The sequence below is a fragment of the Nansenia antarctica genome, assembly GCF_963989245.1.
Source record: "Nansenia antarctica genome assembly, chromosome: 7".
Taxonomy (NCBI): domain Eukaryota; kingdom Metazoa; phylum Chordata; class Actinopteri; order Argentiniformes; family Microstomatidae; genus Nansenia; species Nansenia antarctica.
Window position 1 is genome coordinate 23,136,938 of NC_137677.1, and position 20,793 is coordinate 23,157,730.

General features: G+C 42.1%; 1 protein-coding gene across 1 annotated transcript; it reads right to left on the reverse strand.

The window, feature by feature from the left end:
* Positions 1–15,626: 15,626 nt before the first annotated feature.
* Positions 15,627–17,388, reverse strand: LOC308163130 (metallothionein A-like). Its single transcript, XM_080537316.1, has 3 exons — positions 17,348–17,388; positions 17,054–17,122; positions 15,627–15,732 (listed from the first exon to the last, which is right to left on the reverse strand). Exons 1-3 carry the CDS (start codon positions 17,370–17,372, stop codon positions 15,641–15,643), a joined length of 186 nt encoding a protein of 61 aa, XP_080393442.1. The 5' UTR covers positions 17,373–17,388; the 3' UTR covers positions 15,627–15,640.
* Between the last annotated feature and the right edge of the window lie 3,405 nt (positions 17,389–20,793).

Here is a 20,793-nt window from a genome sequence, read left to right on the forward strand (position 1 = left end):
ACTTTTGCCTTTAACAAAACAACAAATAAGGTCAAAATAGTCAATGCAACAAGTCGTATCCAAAATATTGGCACTTAAATGATCAATAAGATCAATAAGATAACTGATCAATAAGGCAGGGGAGCGTTTTGTGGGGTTATAAATCCTCCTCCTCCTCTTCGTCTGTGTGTGTGTGAGTGTATGTGTGTGTATGTGTGTGTGTGTGTGTGTGTGTGTGTGTGTGTGTGTGTGTGTGTGTGTGTGTGTGTGTGTGTGATAAATATAATTGTTAAATCTCCAACCCAATCATGTCATCATCCATAGCTTTGATTTGGCCACAAATATTAAACATGCCATCGTTAAATTTACCTGAAGTTAGTAGTGGCTGTTTAAACAACTCTGGACCATGTATTATTACAGTTTCTCCTGATGTATGGACATACAGGTTACATACGGGTTACATACGGGTTACATACAGGTTGACTAGATGAAACATTGACTAGATGAGCACCATACAGCTCAGCATGCTCTTTCTGGAGGAGGTCTGCCAACTTCAAGTTGACATTTGGGCCGTCCATACTGATGGATAGAAGCTGCCTCATATTGAATTTTGCAACACATTCCTGTGAATAGACACAGCAATTAGTATTTAATGACAATATTCATTAAATGTTTATTCTTGAAATACACTGCCATTCAGACATTCAGTAAGATATTAACTATAGCCTAATTTCCACTCATCATTATATGTAAATTACTTCCAAGCCATTCAAGCTAAACTGAACTGCTAGCCTGGTCACCCAACTTCACTCCTCAAGAATAATGAAGACAATTTGATAGTTAAAGGACCCACAATAACCACACACACACACACACACACACACACACACACATACACACACAATCAATCAAAATCACACATCCAACAGTAACCTTATTACACCACTCTCTGTGTCACATTTATCCCTAGGGATACATTTCTATCCTTACTGACAGACAACCACCCTCTCTACAGTCCATGCCTCCTCCTCCCCAATCCCATCAACCTGTGTCGAGTCACTTGCCACATCCCAATCTCATCTATTAATCTACACTTTAGCCACACGATTGTCCATAAGTATGAAAAATGTAAATAAACTTACTTTGATGTGATGCAGCAGGTCGTCAGCTTTTCCGTGTCCCAGGAATTGAGAGCCAATGTACCATGATTGAACACGGTCATCCTGCCAACACCGAATGTGGATGTCGAGCTGTTTCGTTTTTGTTGACTGGTTGAGAGACTCGTCAAACATCAGCACAAACTGGCCGGCCTTGTTAATGGTGTCAATGAGCTGCTGCTTAAAGTATGGTGCTATCCCGAATCTTATTATATATCCAGTGTTGTCCTTGCCACAGGAGAACGTCTTGGCAATGTCCGAATCTGGAAACATTGCCTTGAAAACATCGGAAATGTTTTCGTTTGAGTTCAGTGAGTGGTGTTTCACCGCTGTGTCGAGACACCATATAATCTCCGCACGTTTCTACAAAATGATTCAAAGAAATTAGTTTTCGTCTTTCGCTCTCAAGGCGTCATGTGACGTAACCTCGGGGTTATGCATTACGTTAAAGTTTCCGGTTCATCTTAGTTTTTTAATAAAACTAAGAAATTCACGAACTTTTACTAAAAGTTTTTAGGACACAAACTCTTTGGACAGAGTCTAATTCAGAAAAATACCTACAAAATTCAAGACCTCATAAAATCGTGATAAGACTTTTTAATACTTATTAAGGGTCTTGATTTTCCCAAAATCGATTTATCAACTTTTAATACTTTTCAAGACACCGCGGACACCCTGAGCAATAGACTGGTCTAAGCAATATGGTGAACTCTCGTGCTAACACCAATCAAATGTTTTTGAATGCGCCCAGGATTCGTAACCAAGGCCCAATCCTGTTTCCCTTTTTCACCCCTACCCCTTGTTCTGGAGAGCCACTCTCTTTTCGGCTTGCCCCTCAGAACAGTTGCAAGGGATAGTGGTTGAAAGCTTCCCCTATTCATAGCTTTCATGTGACGTCACAGCATAGTGGAAACGCCCACCTGACGGGCAAAAGGCACTTTTTGCGGGCAAAACCCACGGGCAAAACCCACTTTTTGCGGGTTAATAACTTTGATTTCCCGTGGGTTAGGAAAATAATTCCAACGTGTCCGGAAAGAGGAGAAGCCAGGGAATCGAAAAGTTTTTGAATGGAGTCGATCCTCCACTCCTATCACCGTGGACACAGGAGCGAATTCCCGGGTAGAAATATCCCCTCGACCCGCTGTCAGCGGGAGTTCCGTCCAGCAGCGGTAGAACTCCCGAACGCCCGGTTGATCGAGTTTCGTATTAAAAGTATATCTTCTCGGGGTGTCAGCGAGGTGGTTAAGGGCTCAAAATGACCGTATACTGATGGTGAATTTAGCAATAATAGTATTGTATTTGTACCACCTCCATAACCGGTGTTATTTACGGAGAAAGCCGGTCAAGGACGCACCTTTTGCGGGTTAATAACTTTGATTCTCTGGGGGTTAGGAAAATAATTCCAACGTGTCTGGATAGAGGAGAAGACATGGAATCGAAACGTTTTTGAATGGAGTCGATCCTCCACTCCTATCACCGTGGACACAGCAAGGAGCGAATTCCCGGGTAGAAATATCCCCTCGACCCGCTGTCAGCGGAAGTTCCGTCAGGCAGCGGTAGAACTCCCGAACGCCCGGTTGATCGAGTTTCGTATTAAAAGCAGTGGTGTGCCGTCAGGGCCAGCAAGGCCTTCTCTGCTGGCCTAAACATCATCAGAATATACATTTTATTTTAATATATATTTTCCACAAATATGTATTAATGATTCCCCATAGTCTATTCTCTTCATTTCATAGCTTTCCTCTTGGTTGCGCTGCTTCCAGTCTCCGATTGAGATTTGGAGGGCTGGCCTTTATGTTAGAGCTTTTATCCAATCAAAATGTGTTGCTAGGGGGCTCAAAAATCTGCCCGCCTTCACATTAAACGCTGCTGCGGATTCGAGCTGTAACTTAACATTGGAACGAGAAAACCTGTGGCGTTCCTAGTAAACCTACGTAGATGCGAGCAAAAGCAACAACGGCGCCTTCTGTAAGGCTCAATGATGTCAGCACCCAGCACGTCTTTTGATTGGATACGCACTATTGCTACGCACTATTGCTACGCACTATTGATATTCACTATTGAGATGCGGAACTATGCCGGTAGATGTGAAACTATTGAAAGTGCCAGGGAAACGGAGCGCCACAACGAAAGCTTTCGTTGACTGATCGATAATACTGATCGATTGTGTCCTGTTTTTGGGTAAACAATAACTTTCATTTAGGGGACACAATGAAAGCGCCAAGTCCACAAACAGAGGAAACTACGTTGAGCTTCTTTCTTTTCTGGCTGAAAACAACCCAGATTTACATTACCACCTGTCCACAAACAAAGTGTTTACTGGGACGTCAGGCAAAATACAAAACGACCTGATTTTTGCTATTGCTGAAGTGATGGAAGAAGAGATCAAAATGGAGATTAAAAAGGCACCCTTTGTCGCTATTATGGTGGACGAGACGACAGACGTGGGTAATGTAGCGATCTTAAAGATGTTAGTTTAACACTCTTCATTGTAAATGCGGATTTATTGATTCAAAATGCTTCGGAAATATTAATATAACTCTGTTGTACTTGTCTGACTATGTTAAGGTGATGCAACGCCCGGTTATACTGTGTTTCTGTCTAGTTTCTAGAGCCATGGCGTCATAACGATGGTATTAAGAGGTAGAATAATTCAGGTAGGAAATAGGAATGTGTCGGACATCACTGAAGGCCTAGGTGTGAAATGCACCGCCCGCCACTGATTAAAAGTATATCTTCTCGGGGTGTCAGCGAGGTGGTTAAGGGCTCAAAATGACCGTATACTGATGGTGAATTTAGCAATAATAGTCTTGTATTTGTACCACCTCCATAACCGGTGTTATTCACGGAGAAAGCTGGTCAAGGACGCACCTTTTGCGGGTTAATAACTTTGATTCTCCGGGGGTTAGGAAAATAATTCCAACGTGTCCGGATAGAGGAGAAGACATGAAATCCAAACGTTTTTGAATGGAGTCGATCCTCCACTCCTATCACCGTCGTGTATCTTGATAGTTCTTCGAAGATGGGTGAGGTGGTCTAAATAGTAGGCAGCCGGTAAATCGCCATGTTGAGCGATGTTGCTATGATACTTTTTGCCCGTCAGGTTGGTGGTTGCTAGGGAAGAAACCACGTGACTGAAAGCTATGAATTAAATGGGATAACCCTTCAAGTCCCTGATACGTCATCAGTAGTAGTGTAACGGACTGAGTTCTAGTGGGTTAACATTACTGTGGCTTTAAGAGTTGTTGTTGTTGGATGACGTTCATCCGGGGGAGGGAGGGTTCTGGGGCTGGGAGCGGAAGAGGAGGGACTTAGGAGGGAGAGCGGGAGAGTGAGACGAGAGTATTGAGTGCTGGGTGTTGGTTAAGATTGAGTGTGATGTTAAGAGAGTTATAACTTGTAACTGAGAATAAAGCTGGAAATCAAGAACCCTCCGTCTGGTCTGTGACAACGCTACAGTATCATAGAAAAGCATGAACGCTCGCAATTCTACATCAGCATACTAGCGATTTTTTGTTATGCTTGTGTCAAAGAAGAGGTCTATAATACATTGAAAGGACATTAAACTAAGATAATATGATGATTATCATCACTTTTACAAATGTATTAAAGAAGAACATAATGACCTTTGTGGTTTTCTTTTGTTGCTTGTGCGTTCGCCACTATCTTACCGATGATTCGCAAGGCATTCTGGGAGATTTCTCACAACACTATATTTGGAGTGTGCCTCTGAAACAACTCTGTTTGGAGTGTGCCTCTGAAACAACTCTGTTTGGAGGGCCATGTAGCCCTAACACTTCACCCTACCCCTCTATCCCAACAAGAATCGGGACACTCTACCCCTACTTGTGAATGTGCAAAATGGAGGGGTAGGGCAAAACTGTAGGGGCAAGGGGTGTGTTGGGATTGGGCCTTACCATCTACGATCTAGCTACAGCTACATTAAAGTCAGTGTGTCTAGCTACAGCTACATTACAAGGTTGCTCACTTTATATAATAATACAAGGTTCCTCACATGATATAATAATAGCTATTGAAACGCCTCCTTACAGTTGTAAAGTAAAACGTAGTTCGCTAGCTACTTAGCACTCTCCATAGCTTGACATTGAGAGCTAGCTAGCTAGCATATCCATGGTGTTTCCATGTTCAAAACGCATTTTGGTGCTCAGCCCGGCTAGCATCCCATATGCCTCAGTCATCAAGATCACTTGGTCTTCACATTAAAACGGAGTAGCAGCTAGTTGCAGCCTTGAGTGTAGTACTGTAATAAAAACGAACCTGTTCTATGAAGCTTTATCTCCGGTTGAAAACGGATGCTTAGCAACGTCCGTAGACGGTGGTTCTCCTCCTGGCAACGGGAGACTTCTCCTTGGTACTCTGACATCGTTCTTTCCACCGCCCCGAATATCTCAAAAGCTGCCGCTGTTAATCGCTCGGAGATAAACACTTTCAACTGCTGTATCTCTGCCATTCTGATATCATAACAGTCTAAAAGCGATCTGGTGGTCAACACATGTGAACTTCCTGTTTCCGCGTCTTCTTCTTCGTTTTTTGGGGGGGATTGGTGGTTGGCAACTAACTTAAGGCGCATTACCGCCACCTACCGGACTGTGTGGAACGTCAGATTGACAGGGGAAAGAATTATAGAAAATGGAAATAATAAGCAACATTGGGGAGGGGTGGTGTTACATTTGATCTATTAATCCAGTTTCTTTCAAATACTTTATTATCTGGTTGTATACTTTAACTTGTGTTTCCAAGTAAACTCCCTACAGTAAAACTTTCTGAATTGCTGATTTCAGTAGCTTTCTCTGTTCCTCATATTTCTCACATTCCAGCAACACATGCTGAGCAGATTCCTGGTTATTACAGTGGCACAAATGCCAGTTGGGTGTTTTCCTTTTCTATGCAGTGTGTCATTCAATCCAGTGTGACCTATCCTGAGACAGGAAATGACTGTCTCTTCTTTCCGGTTCCTGCCCATCCTACTTCCTATTCCAACTTTCTTCTGAATGCTATACAAATGTCTTCCTGTTTCATTTCTGTTCCAGTCTTCTTGCCATAATTCCTGCATGTGTTTTTTAATGGTCGATTTTACCTCAGCTTTGCACAGTGTAATATCCATTTCTATTGATTCTGATTTTAAGTGACTGCTTAGCTAATATATCTGCATCTTCATTTCCTTCTACCCCGACATGCGCAGGAACCCAAACAAAGCCAACATATCTGTGCTATATATTCCATACATTAACTGATGAATCCTGAAAATAATATCCTGTCTGCAAGATTTCAAAGATCTAATACTAGACAATGCTAGACAATGCTGCCCGGCTGTCTGAAGCAATTAATGCATTATTTACCCTGTTTATCTACCAACCGTTCCAATGCTGTCAAAATTGCTAGCAGCTCCACTGTGTATACTGATAAATGATCGGTGGTTCTTTTTTAAATTCCTGTCTTATACTGAGGGAGATATACTGCAGCTCCTGTTTGGCCTGTCTCTGGGTCTTTTCACCCATCTGTAAAAATTAGAGCCTTGTCACTGTAGTGCAGACCAATATAGTTTTGTGCTATGTTCCCAAACTGCATATTTAGACTTCTTTCAAAGTTCTTGTTGTATACCTAAATCTACCAGTGGATTTACAAATAACCAAGGTGGAGTCATTGAATGTGGAACTACTGGACTATACTGTACTGTATCTAAGTCACATCGTTTAGCTATTGTATTCCCTATCCATCCAAAACTCATATATGCAGTCTTATTATGCTCCCAACAGTCTTATATGATTGGTTTAGTAGGATTTGAATTGTTCTGACCTTGTAAATTAACCCAGTATGCTAACGTAAGTTTAATTCTTCGTATCCACAGTGGCTGTTCCCCAACTTCAACTTGTATTGCAGCTACTGGAGATGTTTTAAATGCTCCACTACATATCCTAAGACCTTGAGTTTGCTGCACGTCCAACTTTTTAAGATGACTTACTGCTGCTGACATATATGCTAAACATCCATAATCTAAAGCAGCCCTCATCAATGCCTGATACACATTAAACAATGATGCTCTATTAGCTCCCCAATCTCTCCGTGCCAGGCATCTTAACACATTATTGACCTTTTTACATTTATCTTTTACTTTCTCAGTATGCTGTTTCCAGGTCAACTTTTCGTCAAATAAAACACCAAGGAATCTAATTACACTAACCTGTTGTAACTTACTTATATAACTTCAAAGATATTTCTTTTGATCGTTTAGAAAAACAAATAACCTGAGTTTTAGGTATTGATAATTTAAACCCCCATTCATTTGCCCATTGTTCCACCTTCTCAATTGCCGTCTGCATTTTCTTCTGTATATATTTCAGATCCGCCCCCTTATCCATAAGGTCCCATCATCTGCATACAGAGATTTCCCTATTCCTTTTTCTATTATTTTGTTCAAAAATGTCATTAATCATGATAATACTGGACTACAAACACTACCCTGTGGAGTCCCATTCTCAACCCTGTATTCCTTTGAATGTTCTGTCTATAACCTGTATTATCCTGCCAAAAAGAAAATCTAATACCCAATTATATAACCTACCATCTACCCCCAATTTATTTAATTTGATGAGCAGTCCTTCCTTCCACAACATAATATGTTATAGGCTTTAATAATATTATATATATATATATATATAATATTATAGAAATATATATAATATATTATAATAATATTATAGAAATATATATAATATTATTATAGGCTTTTTCAATATCAACAAAGACAGCTAACACCATTTCTTTGTTAGTTTGAGCAATCCTAATGTCTGATTCTAGACAGAATGGAATCCATAGTATTTCTTCCTCTATGAAAACCCACTTTGAAAAGGGGAGAACAAATCTTTACTTTCTAAAGCCCAATTTATACTTCTGCGTCGAATTTACGCGCGGCTACGCCGTAGCCTACGCAAGGGCTCTCCCAATTTATACTTCTGCGTCGGTGTACTCATAGCGGCATAATATCGCTTTTTTTGTTATGCTTGTTGTAAAGAAAATGTCTATAATGCATTGAAATGACATTAAACTAAGATAATACGATGGTTATCATAATTTCTCAAAACGTTATTAATAAGTAATTACAGTAAAAGTAAATGACATTTCTGTCATGGCTTCCGCATTTACGAGAGAGTCGGAATGTGACGCTACCAAGCGGACCAATCACAGTTCTTATAGATAACTTTACATTAAATATGTCTATCATAAATATAATTTAAACCCAACAAACAGCCATGGGGCTCCCTGTAACTAATCATTTATTTCTAAACAGGATTGTACATCTCGTAAATGTGAATCGCGCTCCTTATAGGAAGGCTGTGCCTGACACTTCCATAGGGCGCTCCGTTGGAACGGTGTACTCAAAGCGGCATAATAGCCTTTTTAATATAAAAAGTAAATGACATTTCTGTCATGGCTTCCGCATTTTGGCCTACGAGAGAGTCGGAATCATATCGGAATCATGTGCTACCAAGCGGACCAATCACAGTGCTTACGGCTGCGTAGGCACTGCCGCGTAGTTACATTTTTGGAGAGGTGTGCGTCAACCTACGCTGTAGCCTATGGCGTAGGCTGCGGGCCTACGCAAGCTACGGCATAGGCTACGCCGTCGATTTTACGCAGAAGTATAAATTGGGCTTAAATAATATGTTAGCCTTTCTGTTATCATTCGCTCCATAGTTAACTGTTAACCCTAACTGTGATGTAAGTGCAATTGGTCTATAGCTTGATGGATCTGATGGGTCTTTACCAGGTTTTAGAATAGGTACAATGACTGACTGTTTCCATTCATTCGGAAATGTTATTAAACAATTTTAATACTACACATAATGTATAATCATTCATATGGGCTAACATACTATAACAAATACCATCTTTCCCTGGTGATGATTGCCTACACACATTTACAGCCCTTTTTAATTCAAACATGTGGTGGGTTGACATAATTCCCCCACGGAACTATGGGTTGGGAGTATTGTTCCGCACGGAGAGTTTAGTGGGTGGTACTCAATTTGTTACATGAGTTATAGTTACTTCTTGAAGCATGTGGTAGAGACTCGTTCATGTCTGTAAATAAACGTCTAGCTGTGACATTCGATACACCGCCTCCGACTCCCGTCTCTCGGCACTACAAACATGAATGAATGAATGAATGAATGAATGGTCTTTATTCAACATGGTAAATGGTAGATCCAGTGTTTCCTCTACATGCATTTCATCGTGGCGGAACGCCACGATGGAATTTCCTCCTTCAGATTTCTCAACCCCCAAAAAAAAAAAAATTTAGGCAGCTTTTCAGACCTTCACAGCGCTAGACACACCCACAAGCGCTGAAACTGGACCAGTCCGTGTGTGTCGCGAGTATTGAACTTGAGGCTGCGTTCGTAAATTCGCTCTGAGAGCCCCGGAGCGCACACTGGGTTCAACGTCATAAAGGGACCAAGTCATTTGATTGGACAAGAGGCATTCCGTGAGTGCTGATCAGATTTCCAGAGCGTATTTACGAACGCACCCTGGCTGTCACCCGAACACCGCGAGCTAGCGTAGTGTAGTGTAGTATAGGATGCGTAGTGTAGTGTAGTGTAGGATGGAGAGAGAGAGGAGAAGCCTCTCTATGTGTTACCTATGTCCAGTGTACTAGAACCACTCTAACAGGAGTGTTTGTCCGTGAATAACACCGGCTATGCCCGGGGTAGAAACACAAGACTATAGCTGGATAAGGTCTACAGGTCTACACGGTCATTTTAAGCCGTCGACCAGCCCTCTACGACCACGGGAAGTCATGTTAAAAGTGAAGATACTTCTGTTAAACTAAGCTAAGCTAAACATCGCTAATCGCTAACTCCCTCCTGGGCTTAAAGTGACAAGTAATAACGTTGTGAAAAAAAACGTCAGATCAGTGTTTTTGTTTTTATTGACAACGGAATTACATGCTGGAAAAACATGCAGACACAGACAATAAGAGACACACGGGAGAAGTACAGGAAAACATTTTATTTTTTTGGGCCATCCTCGAGTTTTGGCTGAAATTACGTCGTTGTTTTGAGCGCGCGTGCACGCGAAAAAATCGCGAGCGCGCGCTGCGCGCGCGCGGTCAGCACTACCCGCCACCATTGTAAAAATTCCTGGAGGAAACACTGGTAGATCTAAACTGTCACTTGTTGCACTCCTCTTCATATTAACACCGATATTCTGAGCAAGAGTTGTATCCCTACTTTGTGTAGCGTTAACTGATACATTTCCTGAACTTTCACTAGTGTTTCTGCCAGAAGTTCTACCTTTTCTTTATTACTTACTGCTGACTTATTGCTACCTGTCAACACTGGTATTACATAATTCCTCTTAATTCCACTCATACTTCGGATCATTCCCCATATATCGGACAGCTTGACACACATTAGTAGTAAAATTAAAGATGTTAGAAACACGTTGTCGTCTTTTGATGACGTCATCACTGGGCCCTTTCGGAGCTGTGTTCTGGAACTCCGCCCACTTAGCTCGGGTGTGTTCCTTCTAAATAAAAGTGCCCACGTTAAACTTGTTTAAGCATTTAGAAATACTACATATGGATAAAGTAACACAAATGATATGCTACTACATCTGGAAATAAACATGTAAATAAAGATGTAATCCTACTCTATGACTCTATTATTTGTGCTTTGAAGGGTTTATAGTTCTTCTAATATGCTAATGACCATGATGAAAGACTGCTGCACTGCATAGGGGACATATAATGGATTGTAAACAAATAATCTTCCAAGGCTAAACATGTTTGTAGTAATCATGTTAGAATATGTGTTAGAATACTTCGTATGACACCCCTCAAGTTTGAAAATCACTTGACTCATTCTAGAAGTGTTTCTGAGTACTGAGTAATAATAATCAAGTGAATATGAATCAAGTGAATATGAATCAAGTGGATATGAATCAAGTGGATATGAATCAAGTCAATATGAATCAAGTGGATAAGAATCAAGTCAATATGAATCAAGTCAATATTAATCAAGTGGATATGAATCAAGTCAATATGAATCAAGTCAATATGAATCAAGTGGATATTAATCAAGTGAGTTTCAACCTTGAGGGGTGTGATACAAAGTATTATTGGTCCTTTCCTGCATCCCAACAGTTAAAAGTGCCACCTCTAGATTGCATAGGGAACCCATAATGGACTGTACACCAAAATATTTCCAAGGCTATAAACATGATCACTACCACTGTACTCAGCAACACTTGTAGAATATGGATCAAGTGAGTTTCAGCCATGAGGGGTGACACACAGCTGTGTCTTGTCATGTACATTCTACTAATTAACCACTAATAAAGACACGTGAGTGGGCTTTACCCCTAAGGGTACACGATGTGATGAACAGATCAGTCTACGTATATGGGATGTAACAATAAGGTAAAGAACTAGAGGAGATGGGAGAATATAAATAAAACAAGATTTATTGTAAAATAGTAACACAAACAGGTTTCCTAGAAACACATGAACTGAAAACTACTCTATCAAAGAAGAGCGAAATAAATCTAATGTATAAATGAATGATTAAGTAATTTAATTAACTGACCAAGTGGTAACCCTCTAACCCTAACTAACAGATCAAATGCAACTAAGGCTAAATTGCTACAAACATAAGACTAACAAACACAACCTACAAAACTAAGACACCATATTACAGCTGTATCAAACAACACCAACACAAAAACAACTGGGGAGTTGTCGTCTGGCCCACTGGCACCACGTCTCTCCCAGCCTTTCATCCTCCCTCCTGTCAATCAAGCTGTCGCCAAGGCAGCAGGCAGGAGGAAGGACAATCACCTGGGAGAAACAACACACAAACACACTAAGGCTGCACACAACACAACACAGCCGTAACACTTATACTAATAATACAACAACAAGGAAGACAAGATGTTCTCACTTCTCATTGGTCTATCGACACAAACACACATTTACATCTATGGGGTGGAAGCTGTTGTCCAATGTTGGGAATTTCATTTTGAAAATGTAAATACATTTCAACTTTGTTGAAAATCAATGTGACACACTCGCTAGTCAACTACACACTGTTTTGTGAGCCTGCTAACAATGTAAAGCAGTGTTCTAGTTACCTAGGTAACAATGTAAAGCAGTGTTCCAGTTACCTAGGTTACAATGTAAAGCAGTGTTCTAGTTAATAGTTATAGGTGTATGTAGGTCCTGTTTTCAACCAACTGAGCTGATGTGCCATGCAGGGGTCATAGAAGTCAATACCACACAGTAGTCAAATGTAATATAGTCTGGGCTGCCACCATGGGCGGACTGGGATCAAAAAACAGCCCTGGCATTTGCGACACAACAGCCCTATTTCCAAACGCAACACGCAACACGGATTGTTAACATAAAAAGTCAGAGGACAGGTGCCAAACTACCGACATGTTTGCTGTAATTACAGTACAGGCCAAAAGTTTGGACACACCTTCTCATTCAATGTGTTTCCTTTATTTTCATGACTATTTACATTGTAGATTCTCACTGAAGGCATCAAAACTATGAATGAACACATGTGGAATAATGTACTTAACAAAAAAGTGTGAAATAACTCTAAATATGTCTTATATTTTAGATTCCTCAAAGTAGCCACCCTTTGCTTTTTTGTTGATTTACTTTTCATTTTCATTTTTTTATGATTTTCCTGTCTGGAAGGATGGTGTTGAAGGCAGAGCTGAAGTCCACAAAGAGCAGTCTCGCGTAGCTGTTTCCCCTCTCCAGGTGGGATAGAGTGGCGTGGAGAGTCGTCGCGATGGCGTCCTCTGTGGACCTGTGGGCTCTGTAGGCGAACTGGTATGGATCCAGGTTGGGCGGGAGGCGTGTGAGTATGTGGGCCCGGACTAGTTTCTCGAAGCACTTCATGATGATTGGTGTGAGTGCCACCGGGCGGTAGTCGTTTAGGCAGCTCACCGTGCTTTTCTTCGGGACTGGGATGATAGTTGAGGTTTTCAGGCAGGGTGGGATGGTGGCCTGGGACAGGGACTGGTTGAAGATGTTGGTGAAAACCCCGGCCAGCTGGTCGGCGCAGTCCCTCAGCACCCGTCCCAGGACGCCATCCGGCCCCGAGGCTTTCCTGGGGTCCACCGCCTTCAGCACGCGTCTCACTTCATGCTCTGTAAGGGTGAGGCTGCTGAGAGCTGGAGAGAGTGGTGTTTGTGTTGTGGTTACCTCCGTTCGCCCCTCGTCGAACCGGACGTAGAAGGAGTTCAGCTTTTCCGCCAGCAGGGGGTCGTCCTCTGTGGCTGTGAGCCTGTTGGCTCTGAAGTTTGTCATGTGCTGAACCCCCTGCCACATCCGCCTGGAGTCGTTGCTCAGGAAGCATTCCTCAATCTTCTCTCTGTGGTCTGCCTTGGCCTCTCGGATGCCGCGCTTTAGGTTAGCCCTGGTGGTTTTGACATGCCTAGATGAGCTAGCGGTCTAGCCTTGTAAGCACGCTTGATGTTGGTGTATAGCTTATCCAGTGTTTTTTCTCCTCTTGTTGCACATTTAACATGCTGATAGAACTTGGGTAGTACTGCCTTCAGGTCGGCATGATTAAAATCTCCGGCGATAATGTGGACTGCCTGTGGGTCCGCGCTCTGTTGACCACTGATGACGTCATATAGCCGCGCCAATGCTAAGCTACCATCTGCATTTGGTGCAATGTAAACGCTTGTAATATACACTGCATTGAATTCCCTCGGGAGGTAAGTGGGTCGGCATTTAACAGTCAAGTATTCCAGGTTTGGGGAACAGTGGCTACTTACAATTTTCGTGTTTAAGCACCAGCTGTCCTTCGTAGATATAATGAGCCCACCTCCGCGGGTCTTTCCACTAAGCAAAGTCCGATCTGCCCGGTGAAGGGATCTCCCTTCCAGGCTAACCGCGGAGTCCAGGATAGTGTCATTTAGCCAGGTTTTAGTGAGAATAATCACACAGCTATCTCCCACGATGTTATTTGTGACGACCTGTAGTCTCAATTCGTCCATCTTGTTAGCCAGGGACCTGACGTTGGATAGGAAAATACTCGGCAAAGCTGGCTTATCTGGGCTTCGCCTCAGCCTGGCTAGCAGGCCTCCCCTTTGTCCTCGGCGTTGTTTACGGTCTCGCCTCCGACGTTTGCGCCTGAGGGCTGGGATCGCATAGTATTTTTCACCCGGCGACCGCGCGAGGTCGAATGGGATCCTTTGTTGTTTCAAGAACTCCGCCGTTACAGTCCCCTCGTTTTTCGCACCAACTTCTAGTAAGTCTAGTCTGCTGTAGGTACTATTTACACAACCGTTCCCTATAAGTACTAAAATAAAAATGTACATACAAATGTACTTAAAAACACTAAAGAACACCAGTGTTGAAGCCACTCGAGCCGCTGCGTCTGTGCCGCCGCCATCTTGCTTCCACACATATATATAATCATCATTTAATTATTTAGTCATTTAAAGGCAATATTAAAAAGATGAGTTTTTTAGTCTTGACTTGACTTGACATATTTGCTGAGGTTGCATCCCTATTGTAAACTGGCAGTACATTCCACAATCTGGGTGCATAAAATGAGAATGCAGCCTCACCAAATCTCTTCTTTTGTACATGTGGTACACAGAGAAACATATGATGATCTCTCCGTCTCGTAGCCTCTGTGTTGTGTTTGTTCCAACAATTCTCTGTGAAGTCGCAGCTGTCGCACAATACACAGTCTTCAGCAATGATAGACGTCTTACGCGGGTTGCACTATTCTTTCAGATAATAGATGAATTACTAAAGTGTAGCTTTAGGGACTAATTCACCATCAGCCTGCACAATAATCACTTCCCATGTGGCCGCGGGAACAGCTAATAATAATAATAACTTTTTTATTTGTATAGCGCTTTTCCTGCAAACATTGCAGCTCAAAGTGCTCCAATCATTATATAATCATAATTTCATTTAAAGGCAATATTACAAAGATTTAAAAAGGTGTTTAGTCTTGACACACCCACAATTTGGGTGCAGAAAATGAGAATGCAGCCTCACCAAATCTCTTTTGTACATGTGGTACACAGAGAAAACCAGCGTCAGAAGACCTGAGAGCTCTATTGGGCTGATATACTAGCAAAAGGTCTGAACATATTCTGGTGCTGTGCCAGTGAGAGCTTTAGAAACAAGCAGAAGGATCTTATAATCTATTCTGAACTTAACAGGAAGCCAGAGTAGAGTCTCTAAAATAGAATATACGATACATAATATGGATATACATATAACGTATGTATAGATAACCGCTACAGTAACAATTGACTCCAACAAGAAAAAAAAGGAAAAAAAACTACACAAGCTCTACCATTCAGCTTATATTATTTTTATTAACACATTTAAGAGAAGGTGGTACAAAATCTACACTCTAAGACGGCAGAGGCAAGGACCGTTACACATTTCATGATTTATCGGAAGACCAGACGTCAGCGGATGGTCCGGCGGCTCCGCCTCACTGGCAGCAGCTCGTGTCGCAGGTCTTGCCCTTGCACACGCACCCGGTGGCGCACTTGGCACACCCGCTGGGGCAGCAATCACAGCAGCCTGGGGGGGAGGGGAGGAGAGGGGGACAGAGGTTAGTAACGACTGACACCTGAGTGGATCAATGAGGTCAATTCAAAGGGATTTATTGCACTCCCGTTGGATTTACGTAAACACCGGTTCCACATGATCGAAAAGTGTTTAAAGCAACACAAATTTGGTTGAACGTTAGAATAATTTAATAAAAATCAAGAACATGGGTTGATTTAATAAAAACATTCCCATCGTGTGGAACCAATGTAGACACTTTTACGCTAATCTTAAGGTATTTTATTCACCACCAGTGTGAATTAATTAATTTATTTGACATGTTTTTAAAATGGGGTATATAGTTATCGGCTCCAAAGGAGCCTAAAAAGCATACACGTATAAAAGAGAAGAAAAAAAAACGTCAAGGATAACATAAGAAAACCAGAGGCTTATTTCCATTGAGGTCCTTTGATGTAAAAAGATGTAGCAAGGTAGAAAGATAAGAGGGAGTAGGACAAGCAATGACATTGGCAGGAAAATCAGCAGGACAGGTTTGGCATACAGGCAGTAGTTTACAATAATAACAATGGTATAATCCATCAGACAATTAGTGATCCTATAAATAGAAAAGTTCTAGGCCCTCATATAAATGACTAAAGAGCCATTTCTTCAGATGACTTTTGAAGCTGCTCAAACTCAAGAGAGTTTTAAGTTCTTTAGGTAGACTGTTCCATTGTTTGGTAGCAGAGTACAAGAATGATTATTTTCCCATCAAGGTATTACATTTATATGGTACAAAATCAGTAGAGCTCCCCCTAGTGGAGTATTGGTGGCACTCCCTAAAATAATTATGGAAATACTTATTTAATACACCCAGGATAATTCTTCGCACCAGGCAAAGTTTAATCATTGAGACAATAGCATCAACCTTGAGCCACCTAAGGCTTGCAAAATGAGGTTTCGAGGTGAGTACGAGGGAAGCTTCAATACATTCCCGACAAACTTGTTCTGAGAAGTCTGTAACTTATTCTTTAGCTTCTTGTGTATGCTACTATACCATGATGTGCATGCATAGTCGAAATGACTTTGTACTAAAGCCCCTGCTAAGATCGGTAAAGCCTTCTTATCCAGGAATCTAGATGTGGCGTGAGAAACATCGCCAAAGCAAGTGAAATTGAAAATAACAAAACAAATGTAAACAAATGACTTTACCTGAGTGAATGGATTAATCGAGACATGCAAGCATGGCCGTCAATTAACACGTCATAGACACGGATCAATTGCAGCAGCAGATCATTAGCAGCAGTCAATCACCACGTTGGAAATGTTTTGAAAAAGCAAAAAAAACACATACTTTTCTTACAGCCGGTGGTGCACGAGCAGTTGGTGCATTTGCAGGATCCAGCGCATTTGCAGGTTCCCGCTACAAACGTCACAAACACGTCAAACAATTAGCATGACATGAAACGATGAACATTATTATTATTATTAGGATTGTTAATCTCGCTGGTGTTGTAGAGCTGCTCTGCTCTGCTCTGCTCGTTTCGTTGCGTTGTAGACTTGTCTTCAATGTAATGACAAGTAAACGACACTTTCATAATCATCAATGATCTTGTGACTCTGATCTCTCTGTGGAGCGGACACTTACTCTTAGAGCAATCACAAGGGTCCATGTTTAAGGTCGCGTCTCCCTTCTGTATCCCACAGTGGCGGCTGGTGTTAAAAATTTTGGGTGGGGCACAGCAGTGTTTCCTCCAGGATTTTTCACATTAGTGGCGGGGGGGTCCTCTTTCGCGCGGCCAGCGCGCGCGATTTTTTTCCCGCGTGCACGATTACCCGTACCTCCGCCGTTCTGTTCGTGGTGATTTTAGAGGCAATAGATATATTTTTTTATATTATTACTAACACCAGAAGACAAGACATACAAACTGTGGTGAGCTACATTGCTTGTGTAACATTAGCTAGTAGCTATCCATTTTTCACTCATACACGGCCGGAAAAGTGAACAGAAATACAACACTGACTTACAGTGGTATCTTGCGGCTGTCTTCACAAAGAGCTCCAGGATGCTTTCGCTTGAGGTGCTCGTTCATTGCAGATGTACTCCTGTGATAGGCCATTTCATTTCTGCACAGTTTACAGACCACCACATTGTTTTCTTTTTTTGTAAAAGCCGGAAATTGCAAAACGTCACGTTTGACGTCAGACTTAACAACCGGATATTCAGGACGCACATTTTTGCGCCCCGGCCTAGAAATAGGAGACAGCCAATTGGAGCGCTGCTACAGCTCACGTGTAAGCGAAAAGTATTCGGCCTGCCATAGACTTGCATTGACCGGCGCCCCGACGCCTCCCCCTATGTATTTTAACAGTGAATTTTACACACACAGATAAAATGTTTATTGTATTGGAGGATTTTTAATGAATGCTGATAGGCGCCGACAGAATATCAGCCGCATTTTGTGAATAAACAATGTTTATTTAAAAAAAAAACTTTTACAAATCGCAACTAGGAAGTGAAGGTGGGGAACTAGGAAGTGAAGGTGGGGGCGGCGCCCCAGCGCCCTCTATCGGCCAGCCGCCACTGGACTATCCCAGTGGAATGATGAAGTACAACTTTATGGAGGACCAAGTCTGCCAAAATTAACAATATAGCAAAACTCCGCCCCACCCTGTCTTTGCCCGATGCCGAGAAGTTAGTCCATGCCTTTGTCTCCTCCAGGCTCGACTACTGCAACGCACTTCTCATCGGGATCCCTAGCAAGAGCCTTCAGAAGCTCCAGTACATTCAGAACAGCGCTGCTAGGATCCTGATGAGAGTGCGCAAATACGATCACATCACACCCATCCTCCACTCACTACACTGGCTTCCCATCTCCTCTCGGATCATTTACAAAATCTCACTGTTAACTCATCAATGCATTTAAGGCAACGCACCCCCTTACCTCAAGGACCTGGTCAAATCCCACAGCCTCTCCACTCGCACTCTCCGCTCATCAAATGCAAACCTCCTCAAACCCACCAAAACCCACCTCCGCTCCATGGGAGACCGGGCCTTCTGCTCCATCGCCCCCGAACTGTGGAACGCCCTCCCTGCCCACCTGAGAGCACCACAGTCGGTCGACTCTTTTAAGAGCGGACTTAAGACTCATCTTTTTAACAAAGCGTTCCAGTAGCCAGATTTGTATTTATTTATTTTCTTTAGTTTTATGCCACAGTGTCTTTTTAACCTTTCTGCTTTTGATGTTTTTAGTGATCTTTATTGTGTTGTGCTGTTTTTATTTCTTTTATTGACTGTAGCACTTTGAGATTCTTGGAATGTAAAGTGCTTTATAAATACAATCCATTATTATTATTATTAACAATAAATGTATAGACACATGAATGAATGTATGAACAAATACATCAATGAATACACACAGTATAACGCAATACATTTCTATATGTATTTATTCTTTTCCACATTCATTCTTTCTTTTCCACATTGTTTTCCACATTCATTCTTTCTTTTCCACATTGTTTTCCACATTCATTCTTTCTTTTCCACATTGTTTTCCACATTCATTCTTTCTTTTCCACATAGTTTTCCACATTCATTCTTTCTTTTCCACATTGTTTTCCACATTCATTCTTTCTTTTCCACATTCATTCTTTCTTTTCCACATTGTTTTCCACATTCATTCTTTCTTTTCCACATTCATTCTTTCTTTTCCACATTGTTTTCCACATTCATTCTTTCTTTTCCACATTGTTTTCCACATTCATTCTTTCTTTTCCACATTGTTTTCCACATTCATTCTTTCTTTTCCACATAGTTTTCCACATTCATTCTTTCTTTTCCACATTGTTTTCCACATTTATTCTTTCTTTTCCACATTCATTCTTTCTTTTCCACATTGTTTTCCACATTCATTCTTTCTTTTCCACATTCATTCTTTCTTTTCCACATTCATTCTTTCTTTTCCACTTTATCAGTAATGTATGCAAATATCTGGGGGCGTATCTTGCATGTTGTCCACGCCCCTACGCATTTTCATTGGTTGATACCACGCGTGACGTATGAAAGCAGCGACGCTGTTATTACCACAGACGGGTAGAGAGTCTATAGTCCCGTTCTCTCACAGCCTCTTTCTCCCTATCATTTCCATGGAATCCCAAACTATGTCTATGACATCCCAAGCTATTCCCGTGTTGTCCCCTTTCACACATGTCGGCAATGGTCTATACTAGTCCATCAGCACTGTATGGGAGAACTTGGTGATAACCACAATACCAGTTGACTCAATTAGACATATACGCTCTGGGCTATGCGCGATGCAAGACAGCTGAGAGTGTCTCCACTGCGTTTATATCACAAAATGTACATTTGATAAGTAAAAGTAAGCTAGCTAAGTAAGCAATCTAGCTGACTATGACTGGAAACGAAGTACTATCCAGTTAGAATTATAGAAGATCTTGTTGTGTTTTCCTGCTGGTCTCGCTGCCTGGGTTTGAACAGACTTGTGGTGACTAAAAATGGCTTTAAAAAATGCCTTTCCACCAAAGAATATACACACTGACTGCCTCCATCTCCAACTTCACCACCCCCGCCCCCCCTGCTGTCATCTTCCCCCCTCCTGACTACCCTCCCCTACTCCGCTCACTACTTTCTCCCCTGTTGACTCCTCCCTCATCACTACTATCATCACCGCCTCCAAAACAACCACCTGCTCCCTCGACCCCCTCCCTACCACCCTGACCAAGGCCTGCCTCCCTGCCCTCATCCCCCACCTCACTGCCCTCTTCAATCAGTCACTATCCCAAGGCCACGTTCCCTCAAGCTACAAACTTGCCGCTGTCACCCCCATTCTCAAAAAGCCCACTCTTGACCCAGCCAATCTCTCCAACTACCGCCCCATCTCCAACCTACCATTCCTTTCCAAAACCCTAGAGCGTGTTGTCGCTGCCCAACTTCACTCCCACCTCCAATCCAACAAACTGTATGAACCCCTTCAATCTGGCTTCCGCCCACATCACAGCACTGAAACAGCCCTGGTCAAAGTAATCAACGATCTCCTCACCTCTGCAGACTCAGGTGCCCTCAGCATCCTAGTT